An 18159-nucleotide genomic window follows, 5' to 3' on the forward strand; every position below is an offset into this window, starting at 1 on the left:
AAATGAAGGCGGGGACACTTCCTTCTCTCGCCGCACATTTTGCGCGCGCTTTTTTGCGACAATAAAGCTAGCGGGGCTAAAGCTGCACTTTTGATTTTTTTTTCTTTTTCGACTGTTTCTGTTGCTATATTGTGCATAGTTCCTGTTGGGTCTGCGGTTATCCGTGAAGGACTTCATATTTCTGTAAAAAAAGTGAGGTTGGCTTGGCAATTTTCAAAGTTCTATTGAAAAAAAATAATTTCGTTCATTCAAAAATTGTCCAGAAACTCCCCAAATGGCGGCAAAAGTTCCAGAAGGTAATTGCCGAAAGACCACCAATCTTCCGGCGAGTACGTCACCAGTCAGAATGTTATATCACTTTAGGTGAAACACCCTTTATACTCAAGACAGTAACACACTCTATTTGCAAAAACCGTCTTCTCATCGAAGCACACGAGAACATCATTCATGATCTTCTTTTTCGCGGAGGAAGGGGAGACAGGGTACAGCGTTGACAAGTTAATGGTCGAGTGCGGTTGTCAAATCCGCTGGGACTTCATCAAACGTGGCGTTTAATTGTCGCATTGGTGAATGAATAGGCGTGGAGTTGTAGTGACAGGTCGGTGATTCGCATATCCGGTCATGTCGTCGACATGACGGAAGTCAATGTCAACGGCCTTTTCATGCACATCGATCTTTGCAGTTTCACTTCCCAACCTTTCGTTGCAAGCCTGTGTGCAGAACAGCAGAAGTGGCGTACTGTTTTTTTTCTTCTTCTTTTGTTATTACCAGTACGACAAATATTATATTACATATAATAAAAGTAAAGTGGAGTACCCCACAGCGAACTTGTGTTATTGTCAGAAATATCAGGGGAACAAAAGTAGAAAGAAGAAAATGGAGATATAAAAATCGACAAAACCCTCCGTGCTGGAAACAAAAAGGACGACAGACACACATTAAAAAGACGACACAAACGCCGCACTCTCTAATGCGTCTTTGTCGTCCTTTTTCTTGCCGTCACCTACCGTTCCCGAGCAGACCAAGTTTTAACCTTTATTGACCGGAGATATAAATGACTGGTGCGTCTACCTGATCCAGAAGTGTTGGTCTTTGAACAAGTCACTAATTATTTTCCGTTGCACCTGTGTCTTTCAAAGTACGCCGATGTCGTTGCGCATTTCGCCGGTCTACCAAAACCTCCTTTGTGGCGATCGGTCGACTGTCTGGTCGATGGAACTCACTCTTCAGAGATTGACGGTGACGGCTAGAAGGACGGCGTCCGCAGGCGTCCAGGAGGTGCTCCACGAGTTTGGAAATTAGACGTAGCTACTCAGCTAGCTATATATGCCCATAACCGGTATAGTGGAACGCTACCGCACTGTAGGAAAAGTTAAGACGAAGTCGATTGACTGTGGTCTCTATTAGGCCCGCAAATTCCTGAAGGATATCAAAGCGCATATACATTCACACAGCATTTATCGACTGGAATTGGACATCTGTCAAATCTCGCATCCTGAATTAAACGGGTTAATGACCGCCACTTAGAACTATGAGCCAACAAAAATCCCTCTCATTATCCACCTTACACACACGGACCTATAGCGTGCTTGCCACGCTCTGAGCCCACAATGAACGGAGGTCGCTCCACCTATTACCGTATGGCGTGCTTGTCCACACGGATACAGAAGTACAATACTTTCAGACAGATCGATTTACGCAAACTTAAATATGACTAAAAAATAATCGCAGACGTGGGCCGTGTACGAAAGAGGCACTGATTCGAACGATATTTCCGTCGTAGACGGTGTTCGTCCAGCCTCTTGAATGGAGAATGATATATAGTGGGCGAGATACTGGCACGCACGCGTATTAATGGTGGCAGTGGCCTCGAAGAGAACCCGTCAGATAAGGATCTTCGAGACACGTTGTAAAACATAGAGAACTATTCCGTGATTGCTATATGTACGGCTTTCCTTGCGTGCATGTCACTTTACGAACTTGTCTTTTGTTTATCGTTCGATGTTCGTTCCCGTAAATATACATTTGCGTTTCTGCTCTTGGCCGCGCGCTATCCTATACGACCTAGTGCCCGATTTCCAGCCCAGAAACGAATGAACAGGTGGTGACAGTGCAACAACACCAAATAAGTAATGGTGATGTAGTGGGATGACAGAGCAGGTGGTGGTGTAACACATGTGAAAACGACGCACTTTGGTGTATCCCAATGGTTAGTATACAGCAAATGTTCGGAGCTGCGACAGCGGAGTTCTCTGTCGTCAGACCAGTGCTATACCGAAGGCCGGGTTATTTCGCAGGTGTGGTTACTCTGCATTCCTCTTCAGTGCCCAGCAGAGGAATGATGAAGAGGAATGCAGAGTAACCTGCAGTTACAAGTGCCCAGAACAACAAATGAAGACTTACTTAATGACTTAATTAATAACAAAGAAAGATGGAACAAGAAGACGCAAGGAAAAGACCAAGGCACTTCAAACACTGGACAAAAGACCACTCTCGTACTCCAAAATAATGGGAAGATGGCCCACAAAGGAACAAGACATGAAGGCACTCAATGCACTGTGTGGTTACCTAAAAGAAAGCGCTACTAGCAGCCACATATAAACCTCAAAACCACCTAAATGAGCGGAGCTGCAGGCGCCCTTAGGGCAACCACCCTGCACCAAGTCCCCCCCCCCCCCCCTTTTTTTTAACAGTTAATTACTACTACTGCGTTCCTATTCCCGAAGACAATTCTGCCTTTGCTTATAAAATGCACAGCCAATGAGGCTGCGTTGCAGGTCGGTTGATAATGATATACACACAGTAGAATGCAGCACAGAAATGCGGGACACAAGAAGTTGTTCAAATGAATGCCGGTGTAAACCTTACATTGAGCCTCACCCGATGGAAGACGGTCGAGAAAAACCTGCGTGTCATTATGAAAGACTGAACGATCGACGGAGAGGGGGATTGCCACAGTTTGTATTTTTCTGGAAGCCAGTGTCGGCGACCGTACCGCGCACATCTCCTTTTCGCAATACGATTAGCGCCAATGTCTCACGCAGCTGATCATCTCGTACAGTGCCAACACGTTGCTTCTCCTAACTTGCCACGTTGCCCGTTTCTGTTGCTCCATGATAGGCAACCCTGAGCGATGGGCGAAGAATATCGTGTTGTGTTTCGTTTACGTGTAGCCCACCGCAAAGGCTTGCCTATCATCTAGTCTATAAACCAGCCGGCCTGCATCTATACGCCGTTGCATGGTTGGAGCTTCAGCTACAGAAACCTGCCGAGTATAGAAATACCCTGTCGCGGAAATCAGAAGATAGCCGAGACTCATCGGTACGCAGTTCGATCACTCTCGAACCCCGGAAATATTGTGCGGTCTATTTCTCCCGTGAATGATTGGACAGGGACGTGAGTGAGATGTCCTTGCGCGAGATCTGCTTTCTATAGACAATCGAACGGAATATATACTACGCTACTTGTCAATTTGTTCGCCCCTTTAAGTTGCTTCCGCTGTGGTACTGGTTACGGAACTCTTTTCTCAACATATCTGATCTCTAACGCTTAGCACAAAGACGACATAGCGTTACGCAGTATACCGGTGCAAAGAGATCATACCAATGCACAACCTAATAAAACGCACGCCGCTTTAGTATCGCATTGAAACCTCGTGTTTCACATTCCACTTGGAAGAGACAATGACCAGCGGACATTAATGCGGAGACTAATGAACCTCCTATCATGTATTGATTCATTGGACAGGAATGCATGGCACGCCTCAACCGTGTTCCAGCCGTTTTTATGGGAAAGCAGTCAAGCACGTGGGGTTAGTCCTGTGTAATCAATTTACCCCCCTGATTTTCAAATGAAGGGGTACACGAATGTCGGCATGAGCGGCGAGTGCCGTGAATAACTTGAACGCAGCTGATTATTTTTGAACATGAGCAGAGGGCATGACCGCCGACAACGCTCGTCGAAGGATAGATTAATTGATGCACCACAATCAGCAGGAAACAGAGAATCACTTCGAATGTCTATTAAGTTCTGAGAAGGTTTTTGTGTGCAGAGAGTTGTTCGGGATCTTCATTGTATAGAGGGTATGTATATACACCCGTCTGGCTGCTGTCATGCATAATCCAGATGCCAAAATTCTAGTACAGGTGCAAAAGATATTAATCCAAAGCAAAAAAAAAAAAAAATGAAAAACTTATCCAAGTGTCATACGATTGATTAATTATCAATCATAACTAGCCGTATGACGCGGGGACTCATATTCATATGGCACCTGGCATATGAGGCAACTTGACGAAAATTTCGGCATCTGGAATATTTCGTTCAGATTAACGAATTATAGGTAATTAATGAATTGAGCTAGTGTGAACTCACCGAAGGGAACATTCCTAATCATTTTCGCTAGTTTTGATTCGGAGTCTCGTGTTTTTTCCCTCCGTTTTTGCCTCAGCCACAAGAGATGTTTCCTTCATACACAGAATAACGGTAATGCCGTTGGATTAAAACGACCGTGCGAACCTGTACTCAAGTTACAAGTAGTTAATCTCGCAGAGGTACGCATATCGACCATCATAAATGAATCAACCATGAATCAATAAATCGATGAATAATAAAAACAATAACTGCCTTATGAGAGCCATACGTAGCACTTGCTAGTTGGTATACTATGCGGTGTGAGACACAATTCAACTCCCAACCCCAGCAGCAAAAGTTTTCTGTACCGAGGAGCAGTAAATTTTTGCCCAAACTGCCTAGATATGCAGGATGTTTCTTTTATTCGTTACAGATTTTTTATTAAAAAATGGGTAGAGCAAACTAGATGCCGTTTTAGCAGGTGGGTTATACGGCCAGGCGAGTATCTTGCAGGACGGCGTTTGCAACTACTGGATGACTAATTAGCTAAAATTCATTAATTAACTTATTAATTTGATGCTTTCTGCGAAATGCGAGATAGCAGAATTGGAGTCAGTCATCATTCAAACCCACAGTCTTTACTGAACACCCTGAGAGACGAACGTACTTTGAGATATAGAATGTCAAATTTCGCTATGCAAATGAGCCGAAACTAGAACTACGCGCTTTTCGAGCGCAGAAATGACGCGACCTTAACCTTATCTGGGTTTTAGAGCGGTCTCAAATTAGCGCCTACTCCAATCAGCTCCATCGCTCCAAAGCACGTGACCCTCTGTGGATTGCCTGTCGTTCTTTCTGCGCTCGAGTAGTGCGTAATTCTTGTTTCAGCTCATTTGCATAACCAAATTTGGCAATTCATATCTCGAAGTACGTTCGCTTCTCAGGGTGTTTAATACGGACGATGGATTTGAATAATGACAGGCTGCCGCTATCCCGCATTTCCCAGAAAACATCTAATTAATAAATTAATGAATTTTAGAGAACTTAAGTCATCTAGCACTGTCCCACAGGATGTCTGCCTGGCCGTATAATCCACTGCTGAAACATAATCTATTTTGCTCAGCTAAGTTTTTTTAATAAAAATTCCGTAACGGGTTTTAAAAACACACACACACCCTGCATAACCAGTAAGTTCTAATTCTGGGAAGGCCTGTTCGCTTTCTTCGCGGCCTTCCGAGCTTTCATACGTTCACGTACATTTATACAACGCAGTAGTTAGGGATAACTTCGCCACTGTTCCCTTCACAGCGGCTCCTTCGATCGCACTGCCGCAGGGCCCCGACCCGGTCAGTCCTCCGTGCGAACTGCATATCGCAGAAATGCAACGGGCGTGAAAGTGTCACGTCATCGTGGAAAAGTACAACGCCGCACTTGACATAATCGACTGCATCTCCATCGTAGCAGAACTGTATAGTCTGACTTTCGTTGAGAGAGTGGGCACTGTTTTTTTACACAGCTAACAGGGCTAACGGCACGTGGCCTTGCTGTTACGGTCTGCGGACTTTGTCGGTGAAGCATCGACCGCAGTCCTGACATCGCTGAACATGTTGGTCGAATGTGCTGCGGTGAATGGAGAGGGTACAGTCCGTGTGCCGTAATACGGTACACGATGGCTCCCTCTTGAAATGCTTAATGGTACTATTCTTAGCGTTCCTACATGGTTTCTACATACGCATTCATCTTTGCCACAGGAGTTGTAATAACGTTCTCCGTGAAAGGGCTCGCAAAGGAAGACAAACGATCATGGACAAACGATCGCATACGATCATAGAATATGTCAACGACATGGAGATATGTTCCGCGACTCAATTGAAAGGGCAATCCCAAACTTTTGTGTAAACGTCTGCTCACCACAACGAGAAGTCTTCATTAGCCGATGGCAATGAATTAATGAATTAGCAGGGCTGGCGATTGTGGCAAACTCAGAAAACAAAAGATCGAAAAGCAGTGATGCGTGGGGGAGCTACGCCGGGTGTTTCACGAAGGTCCAAAGGCTGAATTCACATACACCTTTTACGTGAAATTCACGCCGAATTCGCATGTCTGGTTCACACCCCCGTCTTCACACCCTGAGCGAAAGAGAGCATTGGTACGCCGCTACGCGCATGAAATATGTAAACCGAAGCCAAATCTAAAAATCAAGTAAGTGTTGACGCGTTTTTTTTTCCTAAACTGAAACAATTTTCGCTGACGGTTCCGGTCGGTTTAAAACAGAGGTTCTGAAACCGGTCGAAGGAAAATTTAAAAGTTAGGAGTTTTATTTAATTACTGATCGTATGGCAAATGAGCCGCCCACTGCCCAGCTATTGGCCGATGTCTCAGGGATGCTCACTGAAAAGGAAGCTTTTCGGTAGCGCCACCTGTTCACGAATTATCCAGCCGGGGGACCTTCAATGAAACACCCAGTATAGTCGCATGAAATCTGAAATTGTTAACACACTAAGTAAACTGAACGCAGGAATAACAGGATGTAAGAGTTTCTTCTCCCGCTTTCCTCTGCATTGTGGATACCACTTTTTCGTTATTTTTATTTTTGATAAGTAATCTATTCACCCGTTGACGTTGATGAGGTGCCTTTTGGCATGAAAATGCTATGGACAACATGCGGAGATGTGTCCTTCGTTTCTTCTTCGTAACCCATTAGAAATGACTGTTGATGAATTGCATTTTCTATTCTGAATAAAATTATAACGTTACCATTGCAACTGTCAGGGCCGGTCATAGGGGGGTGGGGGGCGAGTAAGGCGACCCTCTTAAGCCCCGCGCTCGCATAGGCCCCGCGCACGACACCCTCAACCAGTGATTGCTTTTATTAAATATCATGTATGCACTTAATCGTGTGAAACAGGCCCCGCAATGTGCCTTCGCCTCAAGCCCCGCACACCCCTAGCACCGGCCCTGCGGCAACTGTTCCAGTATTCTGTAAGCTTCACATATAGATTAGTGCGTTTTTCGGTTAAGTTCGTGCTCTCAATCAGCTAGTATCCAGTCCCATAACGCTGAAAGTCTTGTCTCAAGCCTGTTCGAACAGGGTTAGCATTCGGAGAGACCACCGCGCGTATTCGCAAACAACGCAATGACGTATCGGCTGTGTGGACCTTACACCACGTGCATAACCAATCCTTCATAGGCAGGATTCTGCTTCAGTTCTGTTCAGCGATGCTGTTTACGGACAGAGCGATTACTTGCAGGAGAACGAAAGGGCCGCGATGTAGTTTACGGCGTGACTACATAGGCCAGAGATTACATGGCTACAACCTGCAATGCCCTTATCTGTGGTGCACTTTTCGAAGCAGGCAACACAAAACACCTGGGGCAGCTTGACACAGCTCCGGCGGTGTTTACATATCGCGTTTACAACCAGTGCCTGTTATTTATATTGAAATATAAATCTGTCACCCGTATACGGCGATACTGTCAGTAACCTAATCGCGAACTCTCAGCCACTTAATTAAGCCACTAGAGCTACCTGGACAGAGCGACGCTCGTACATTCCTTTCCTCAACTGTGCGTCTACCCTACAGCGTGCGCTTAACTTGTCGTTACTCGCTTACAGCACATTGCTACTGTGCCATTGACACGTAATGTAATTCTCGTTCTTCTCTCCAGAATGCAGATCAGCCGGGCGATACACAGGGCAGCGTGGAAAGCACAGCTGGTGTCCCACAAACTACTACCAGTGCGGCAGAGACGACCACTGTTATGCAGACCACCACTATGGCACCAACTGAAAAGAAGACAGAAGCAACTACTAAGATGTCAACAACGACAGCGGAGACGACGACGACGACATTGGCGCCAAAGCCAGACGAAGACGGCACGAAGATTATTCCGCCTGCAGACAGTCAAGTGATGCAAAACGAAACATCGACCAGCACGACACAGAAGCCAGAGACTACAACCAAGGTATACCTATCCTCATTGCGACTATCGTATCCGGAAAAACGCGTGTATAAGACCTATACGATAATGTTCGTCACCGCGTCACAGTCAACCTGGCCATTCTCTTCCGAAAACCGCTTTCATAATAAATAAACGAGTTTAAAAAGGTCGGCACTCCCTCTGCAGCTAAGGAAGCCCCATCCACAGTAACAGCACGATGACGTCAGCCAGGCACACCAATGGAAGCGCAGTGCAGGCGATTGTCTCCGATGTCGTCTGCTTCGCGTTCGCACAGCAATATACTGAGTGAAAAGTCCTCGGTAAATACGCCGGCTTTTGCTTACCAGTGTGAGTTCTGAAGCGACCATGTGGCGTGAAACACGGTGTTACGCTCCTTGCTGTACGAACACGTCCGACGCTAATCAGAAACCACGTTCCACAAGCCGATCACAGACTATCGCGACCAGCAGACACCGTCCCTCCTGCGCCAGTCGGTCGGCAGCCAAGGCGCCCCCAGTCGCTCCCTGATTCGACCTGTCCGCGCCAAAGGACGCTCACTGATTGGCCTTGTACGAGTCACGTTTTCTCCGATTTACAGAGAGGGAATTCCGGAATACTCTCAACATCCGGCATGTCTGCTCTTGCCATGCATTACATCAAACTCAGTGGCGTATAGTTCTCGAGGGACTCGCGTTGGATTTTCGGCGTTATTGTTAGTGATGAACGCGGAATAAAACGGCACATTGGTTTCCGACTCGTGCCGTCACGTGCTTCCGGCTACCAGTGAGTGTTCAAGGGTGTATACCTCTCCAAGTAGGACGCGTTGAACAATAATTATGTTTCCTCAATACTCTAGTGTGCAAAAAATGTGTGCATGATGTAATGAACCACGTCTATCAAAGTGTGACAAACCCTTTAACAACATTTAACGTCCATTTGTAGGGATCAGCCGGAAGCTTCACGATTTCTGTGGCGACGCTCGTGATGGGGGTTTGCCTCGCCGCCTTCTAATCAATCAACAAGGTAGGACATTTATGTCGTGTCATTGAGACCAAAGAAGGTCAACTGCAACCTTTGGGGTTCTGATAATGTTCGAATGACTTTATGTCGCACTGTACGCTGCAAGCCGCCGAGGAGATTTCCTCCACTCCCCAAAAAAACTCTGGTATTGATCAACGCGGGAGTACTTTGCCCTCTCGCTAACCACTTTGCAAATTACTGTACACTAATCTCGAGCTTGCTGACGATGCACTGCGAATATGTGGACGTCGGTGGCTTGACCGGCCTCACCACGTCGTTGTTGTTGATGCTGTAAATATTAAAAGCCCGCCGCAATAATGAGTCCATACTGATCATTCCCTTCGCTCCTTCCGCGTCTTCCTACCACTCTCATGGAAGATTAGCCGTCCTTCATATTTACGCCAGCATGTGTGCTTTCGGCTACTTTGTTCAGCAACAGTTTCAGCACCAAGCGCATATCACCTTCCACACAAATAGAATCGTCACCATCACGAGGAGAGTGACGACTTGTAGCCAATGACCACTCTAATTTATTTATTCACGGTGGTACATCAAGGGCCTGTAGGGCATTACATAAGGGAGGGTATGAGACCACATAAAGAACGAAAGAAAGAAAAAACAACAACAAAGAAACAAATCTTCAGATACAGAGAAAATTGGCTAGCGCATTCTTTCTGAATACATAGAAATCAGCGTTTCTGATCAACGCCTGGGGAAGAGATTTCCAATCGATTGCAGTCCACCGGAAGAACGAATATGTGTACCGCTGGGTTTTTCTAGTACAACACCACATTTTCAAAGGATGGTCAAGATTTTACAAGAGAACGAAGGATAACTGGAAAGTATGAGCACTCATACCATCGGCGTCATCAGCGCTCAGCTGAAGACATATCACTGCGGATTAGAGCTATGATCCACGAAGGGCTAATCCACACTGTACAATGCATTGCATTTTGCAATAACGGGATTCAGAGCCTCTGATTTCGCCTTGTCTGCCCATGCCTGATAGCGTAGTACAGGCAAATAACGCCCCTGCAGTGGCACCACACACACACGCACGCATACATTGGAGTGGCACCACGTTTGCTAGCCTCCGTGTCTTTTAGCATGAACGAAGAGACGCCTGAACCCACGGTCTTGGCTCTTTCTGCGTGCACATGTTTCGGAGCCATGACGCGCTGAGCAATGCCAGCGTGGCCTCCATACGCAACAGCAGAACGGGCGCAACAACTTTGACAAGGAATTGACCTCTATCAGAGAAACGTCATCATGACGTTGGTAGGCAAACTGAAACCGAAACAAATCGGAAGGGGAGGGCTGGGTTCCACGAATGGGCACTTGTTCGCTGCCTCCTACTGAAAAAAAAAAAGAAAAGTAGGACCGAAAGTCGCGTCCCTTTCAGGGGGTCTGGCAGACCTTTCCCTCTAATAAAATAATGCCCCCCCCCTCCTTTCAGGGACCATCGTGATCCCCTCGAGACCGTGGCTTTCGGACGCGACCTTGTTCGATCGCCCCTAGCTTCCAGCGTAGTTCAACTCTACCAAATTGGTGGCGCTGTCAAACACTATGACATCATTTGCTTAAAAACAGGGAGAGGTCTATTCTGCTGATAGATACGTTTTCAACGTAAAAAAAAAGAAAAAAAGAAAGAGCAATTTTTTTTCTGGGGAGGTTGGTTGAAAAGGCACCTACGTTTATTCGCCACTGCTAAACAATGGCCGACGGAAAACCGGAAAACCGGTGCCAAACGGCGTTCTAGTAGGACGCTAATTTCATCAGCACACAAGTTAACTTGTGTGCTGATGAAATATGCTGATGCCCATGCGCAAGTCTCCGAGGAAAAGGAGACACTCGTGGATGGATACGGGCGTCGTGCCAAAACTGCGGGTGCATAGGGTTGGACGGGAGTAAACAAAGCATGAGACCAAGTACACTCTAAGCAAAAAAAAAAAAAAAAAAAAAAGGAGCAGTTTAACTCCTTTTTGGAACTAAACGCATTGCCACAAAAAATAGTCCCTTTCGGGAGTAAATGAATGTCACAGAGTGGAGCATTTGACGCTCTGCTCTAACAGTTCCAGGTACATAATTATAAAAAAAGAAATTATAATGAAATTAAAAGAAATTAAAATAATTATAATAATGTTATAAAATCTTGCGACATGCATAGGGCACAATTTGCAAAGACGTAACTGTTTCTTACACTGTGTGGGTGGAAAGTTTCTAAGTTGGCTGAGTTATACAGCCTTTGCCATCAAACTCAAGAATAGGACATATTTACGTAGACTGTTGCATTGGGAAGACCATTCGCGAAGTTCAGTGACAATTTGCAGTCCTGGGGAGTAAATGTCGGGGTTAAAGACTAAAATGGGGAGTAATTGTAGTCTAGTGGACTAGAAGCTGCAATTACTCCCTATTTTACTCCTTTTTTTTCTTAGAGTGCACTTGCAAGCCACCATCATGTACTTTCAGTACATCGTGGTGCTTGGGGCGCATGTACCCTTACATATTTACACGTTTTCTGTAACGAATTCACCACATTTCTCTGTCTTTCAGCAAGGGAAGAGGCCGTTCACGTAAAGTCAGGGACCAATTTGGCAAATCGAAGAAGATCCAGTCGAAACCACCGGCAAGACTGTTTCCGTGCAGTGATATGATGTTCGGACTACAAGTTACCACACAAGGCCCACGCGTCCAACTCGCTATATCACAATGAACTCTTGACTAGTTCAACATAGCTAAGGGCATGACTATTTGTTCTATAACATATCATAGATTAGACTTTGAGTTTCTTGACGTTCTAACTTCCTGATAGAGTAGAGTCCAAAAAGGTTTGTTGCATTAAAAGGGTGCATGTATAATTGTTGCGTTTTTTGCACAAGGATGCCCATGAACTGTCAAGGGTAACGTCGTTGGCTATTCTTCGATTACTTCCTTGCAATGCATCGTTGTTCATATGTAGTACAAACTATGCGTATTTTATACCATTGTCGTGGTTCAAACCGCCACATAAAGTGTAACCTTGGCAAAGTGTATCCCCTCTAGTCTCTCGGTATACCCCCTATGTCTCTGTGCGGTAATCGCTATTTTTCTTTTTCGCCTGTTTCACCGTTACCACAATGTTTCCATGTAAATATTCTTGAAAGTGAGCGCTTTTCACAATGGTTCAATTGTATGGTGTTTACGTTGTCCCAATTCGAACGAGGCAGGAATGTTCTTCACGGAAGATACAATATAAGCAGGGTTGAAAAGTATATGGTGGTGGTGAAGACGAAAACTGCTCGCCGTGGCCACGCTGGAAAAGTATATGAATGATGGTGAGGGCGCAGGCTAGCTGGTGAAAAGTATAATCGAATAACCTTGCGCAAGAAAGTCGACTTGTGCAACCTATAAATGTGTTGCAACTTACGAAACGTGTTACGATTACAACTTAAATGTGTAACTGCGTCGGGAACGTAGTTACTTTCGGTTCGTACCGATCTGCATCTTGCACCAGTTATTGGAGTAATTATAAGTCGTGCTCCTCGTGAAGACAGACACGCACTAACATAGATGGCTTCGTTTTGCAACTGTCGGTGTCGTGTATTATACACGTGCATAGTTCTATTGCTTATTATTCTTTATAATATCACAATCCTTGGATACATTGTAAGTTAATGAGTTTGTCAAAACATATTTGTGTGAATAAAGACATTGTGAAGCGAGATGTTGTGAGAATATAATTAGAATTGCGTAACCAATTCTACGCTGAAAATATGGAAAATGTGTGTTGTCCCCAGTAGTGGGTAAGTATCTCAAAAGAAAAAGTACCCAAGTTACATTTGGTCAGCAAAAATAGAAACTGATTAATTACTGTTACCTGTTTTGAAATGTAACTATAGTTAAAGCTACCATTACAAGGTTAAAGGTTATACTGTAAAGCAGCACGCAAGCTGTTAATATTGGCAGCGGCACTTGAAAGCTTATTCCGAAACAAACGCGTTGGGTTGGGAGGCTTCCAGGATGGGGTGCTCGGCACCATGCCGGCGAAGCTGTTGCAAAATTTGGGATGGTTGAAGGCCAAATTACACCGAACGTAGTGTTCTTTGTTCGGGTCACCAAATGTAGAGGAGGTGGTGTCCCTCTACATGAGTCCTGACCGGAAATGATGGAAAGTACCAGCGGTGAGATGTGCGTGGCCCTACGCACTCCGTAAGACACTACTCCAAGAGTGAGTACACCGGATGCGGGAAGATTCCATGTCGTAAAAACCATCGGCCCAGAGGAGCAGGCGTCCCGCGGTTTATCCCGTCGTATTCTCGCTTCGCTCTCAGGGATCCAAAGAGCCTTTGTGCGCCCTTCAAGGAGACCTCTCTTTCCACACTGCATTCCCGTTCCACCTCGGGTATCCCTAGGGCCTAGTAAAAGGCCTAGGGCGTAGTGCGCTGCGAGAGGCCCTATCTGATTCGCGAAGTGAACTCTGCAGTGGCGCCTTCCCTTCCAGTTTCCTCCACTCATGGGGCGCTGAAGACCACCTTCCGGCAGCTGTTGAGGTTTCTAGGTGAACCCCAGACAGAGAGGACAACTGTGGCGACATTGTTGTTGAGTTCGTGGAATTGATCGTTAAGGATGCGGTCCCACTTTCCCCCTTCCCTACCGTGCCGAAAAAGGTGTCACTACGGCGCGCCACCACCCCTTATCCAGCTGGTGTCCAGCAGTAACAGGTTCTCTACAAAATCCGTACTCCCAAAATAGCCCTTCGGACTTGGGTTATCCCGCAAGCCTATTAATTATCCCTTTACAAAGGAGAAAGTTAAAGTGCCACTACGGGCCATAGGTGGGGAGTAACGCGTTACAAAGTAGTGCGTTACCGGTAACGCGTTACATTCGAGTAGTGAAATATGGTAACGCATTACATTTGGGAGAAAAGTAATGAGTAACGTAACGTCATTACATTTTTACTAACTAACGCGTAACGGCGTTATGCGTTACTGCGTGTTCGGGAAAATTGCTTCATCGCGTAAACTTCAAAGCGCGAGCGAGGACCGTGCGTGCAGAATCCGGGAAAATCCCCGATTTTTTCTATTCATCTTCAACAATGACAAGAAGGTCACATCGGCACCCACGAAGAAAGCAAAAGAAGGGTTATTGACCTACCCTGGTTGAGGTGTCACCTTTGTTTACCACCTCAGTTTTTCACTCCCTCTGGTATTTTTCGGACGAATGGGACAAAAGCGACAGAAAAATAGCCTCTACCCTCTGAACAAGTAACAAAGTACCAAGGGATTGGCTGTTTGGATTTGTGCTGTGTGAGATAAAAGGTCCCCGTCTCTATCTACCTTGACAAGGAGCAATCACTGGCCATTAGGCGTCCTCTCAGCCCAAACGGGCGAAGCTCAGAGATGAAAATTTTGAACATCAACTACTTCTGCGTTGCAATAAATCGTACATGTAAGTTGTGTTTATGCGTGACGCTTGTTTCTGCCCAACACCGCTTGTATTGATTTGCGGAATGCACTTATGTGACTCAACCAAAAATGTTACATATTATAAGGACAGCTGGTGAAGTAATGCAAAAGTAACGGCATTACTTATCAGAAGTAACGGCGTTAGTAACGCGTTACCCACTACCGCAACAGTAACGAATAACGTAACGCGTTACTTTTTGAAAAAGTAGTGAGTAACGGTAGTGCACTACAAAATAAAAGTAACTTCCCCACCTATGCTACGGGCTAAATCTCGTGTCTTCAGAATCCCACCAAAGTTATGTTCTTGAAATCTTCTTGTCTCACTTTACATTTCTCTCTTTACATTTCTGCAAAATACCTTTGCTCTACGTGACATGACATCATCGCAATTTGTGGGCTTCTGATCACGTCACCCCTTCCTGACGTCATCGAAACTCGTGGAGGATCAGCAGGTCTTCAAAAATTGACAGAAATGCATAGCGTTCGCAAACAGGATTGAAATTTCTATATAGAATACTTGAGGCACCTTCTTTTCATTGACTAACTGAAGTAAACGCTGTTTTCTGAGTCCGGAGTGGCACTTTAAAGGGAGACTCCGCACCAAAAACGTGTTGAGGTAACAGTGCGACATCAATCCGCACCGTACGATATTTCAGTGAATACAGCTTCTCATCCCCAAGTGGCACAGATAAGTAGAAAACGAATATTTTCCTTCGAGTGGTAGGCGCTCCTCCACAGAAAAGCAGTCCAGCAACACTGGGCTTCACCTCACCGGTATTCCTCGTGTACGGCTTTATGTATGCTTTCCTTTTACCGCTGGCGAATATTTTAGAACGAAATCGAGGAAGCAGATGACTGCACATCCATGTGGCACATGGATGTGCAGTACAAAACGCGTGCCCGAAAAACAGCCGGTGGCCCGCACGATACTACCGGCCCAGACAACCATCAACGTCCCCAGGACATCCCAGTTTAGTCCAGATGTCCATATCCATGATGGATGTCCACTGGACATCCCCTGGATGTCCCAAAATATCCATAAATATCCTGGATTTATCCAGTGCTGACGTTGCAAGCTGAACGTTCCCTGGACGTCCTGTGGATGTATAGTATCGGACGTGTTGTGATACAGCCAATTAGGCTAACAGCTTTCATAACAACGAAGGTGTGGTGCACTCTGGTCCCAACTAATAACTACATGCGTAAAATTACCTAGCGCAAGATGTTGATTCTGGATCTTAGCAGCTATATTTTGATTGGCATCCTGCGAGTAATATTACACCAGTTTCATTTACTCAATAGCTCCATAAAATAACGTGCATAGAACTACGACAGTACCAACCGTATGCGAGCTAGATTCCCTAGGATCAAAAACAAAGAAACGTTCCCCGCCGTTCACTGCTGAGCGTCGTCTGCTGCATTAACTTGCACCGCCGCGCAAAAGCAGAAAGCGTCATGAGCATCGACAATAACGCACGTCATCATCATCATCATCAGCTCGCCACTGTGGACGTTCACATTCCGCTGTGCAGTTTTAAGTTTCAAGGTAAGCCTATGAAATGTGCAGTGACGCAGAAAGTTAAGGGTAAAAATATGTGTGCATGAAGGATCGTCGGCCTGCAGAAAAAACTCTTTACGATTCCGGCTAACGCTCCGAGTACGCAACGCAATCAACACGAGTGTCGTGCGTCTTGATCCCGGAATCAAGATGAGGTCTTTATAGTAAACATGTTGAGTGGAAGTGATGATAATTGTGAGTCTTCAGTGGTTCTTCAATCATCCGTCACAGGGGAGGTTGTGGAAACTTATTGTTCAACGTCAGAGAGTGCTGAACAGTTTGAAACAAAAAGTACTCAACGTGATTTCCAAGACAGAAGAGAACCGAGCCCGGTTGTACATGGTTCGTTCACGAGCGATGTAATGAAGTAAGTAATGATGTAAGTGATGTAAAGCATACTGCTACCAATGTCGTCATCTCGAATGACATCGTTCACGCCCGTGCGATGTTGAACAAGGGAGGCGTACGCATTTTTTGTACCACTTATGAATTTCATAATGGGTACAAAGAAGGCAGCGCCTCCGGTTTTCAACAAATCAGGGGCGAGAACTCTGTCATTCGGGATTGTGGTTGGTTAGTAGCAGGCTATCAGGTAATGCCTAGCACAATGCACAAGGCATACTAGGCACAAGTATGCCTAGGAGGAAATAAGACTACCAAAAGGTACCAAACACAAAATGAATAAGAGTGTCAACCGTGCTCCTTTCTACTGTTTTTTTTTTTTTTGAAATTTTTGATTTGGTGTATTGTTACGTATGCGACATCTTCTGAACTTGTGAACTTCTGTCACATTTACAGGGTGTAGCTCTTTTAGCTTAACTTATGCCTACCGTTTGTTGTGTTCTACAGTTCCCGACAAAAGTTAACGGAACACGTGAGCTGCATACCTTTTCTCTCGTGCGGCACCCAAGCGGTCTTCGGGAGCGGTAGAGTTCTTTGCTGAGAGAGGCGTGGATGAGTGTACTGCGAGGAACTCGCTACAGTAATTTCGGTATTGCTTCTCTTGAACGTGCCCACGACGCCCGTTGGATTTCACTGCAGTGCTCTCAATCAACACGTGACTGAAATACTGTGTATGTAAGCTGTCATCTGGTCACGTCTGATATTTAATATAATCAGAGCTATGTTCCCTAACGATTAATGTGTTTAGGACATATGTAATGCTTCTTCGCTTTTTAATTTGGGAAACACAGTATCCTGTTTCCACAATGACTTATTTTTATGTCCCTAATAATACCTGGGAGCTCCCAGTCTTCACAATCTTTCAGTGACGTGGTGTTGCAGAACACTGCAGTGGTTTCGAACTCACTTCGCAGGCACTATCGTGAGAAGCAATACCGAAAGTACCGCAGTATGTAGCTTGCAGCACGCTCATCTACCCCTCTCAAACAATGACCGCGCTCAAACTTAACTGCTTCCGTCTGCCTCTCGGGTGTCTTGGCGGAGAAAAAAAATGCTCAGCTCACTTATTCCGTACACTTCTGTCAGGACCTGTGCCGTTTTCGGAAAAAAATAATGGTGTTGGTTAGCACGTACATACTTTGTTTCTAGCATTCGATATGCAACGGCCAAGACAGCTATGCAAGGTGTGCCGGGGATATTCTTTCACATGAAGTGTCGGCAGTGTGTAACTGTGATATACATGTACCCTATTTCTTTGAGTCTGGGCATACAACTCCCTTCTCAGTTATAAGAAAGTAGCTGCAATTATTGTTTTGCTAAAAGCACCAAGAGTGGCTGTGATAAATTATGTGTCGATATGAATAGTTACTGTACGGTATGTGTACAGAGGATGTTGCACGAGAGAGTGACCATCAATTATTGCAAAAAAACTACGTGAGATAA

At 45.4% G+C, this 18159-nt stretch overlaps 1 protein-coding gene across 1 annotated transcript in view; it reads left to right on the forward strand.

The window, feature by feature from the left end:
* Positions 1-13015, forward strand: part of LOC135401112 (salivary glue protein Sgs-3-like) — a 36480-nt gene extending 23465 nt beyond the window's left edge. The window contains exons 2-4 of the mRNA XM_064633306.1: positions 8020-8316; positions 9235-9315; positions 11866-13015. Coding sequence (XP_064489376.1) covers positions 8020-8316; positions 9235-9303 — 366 coding nt within the window. The 3' untranslated portion in view covers positions 9304-9315; positions 11866-13015. The remainder of the gene's footprint in view (positions 1-8019; positions 8317-9234; positions 9316-11865) is intronic.
* Positions 13016-18159: the final 5144 nt, after the last annotated feature.

This window comes from Ornithodoros turicata, chromosome 7 (genome assembly GCF_037126465.1).
Source record: "Ornithodoros turicata isolate Travis chromosome 7, ASM3712646v1, whole genome shotgun sequence".
Classification (NCBI taxonomy): domain Eukaryota; kingdom Metazoa; phylum Arthropoda; class Arachnida; order Ixodida; family Argasidae; genus Ornithodoros; species Ornithodoros turicata.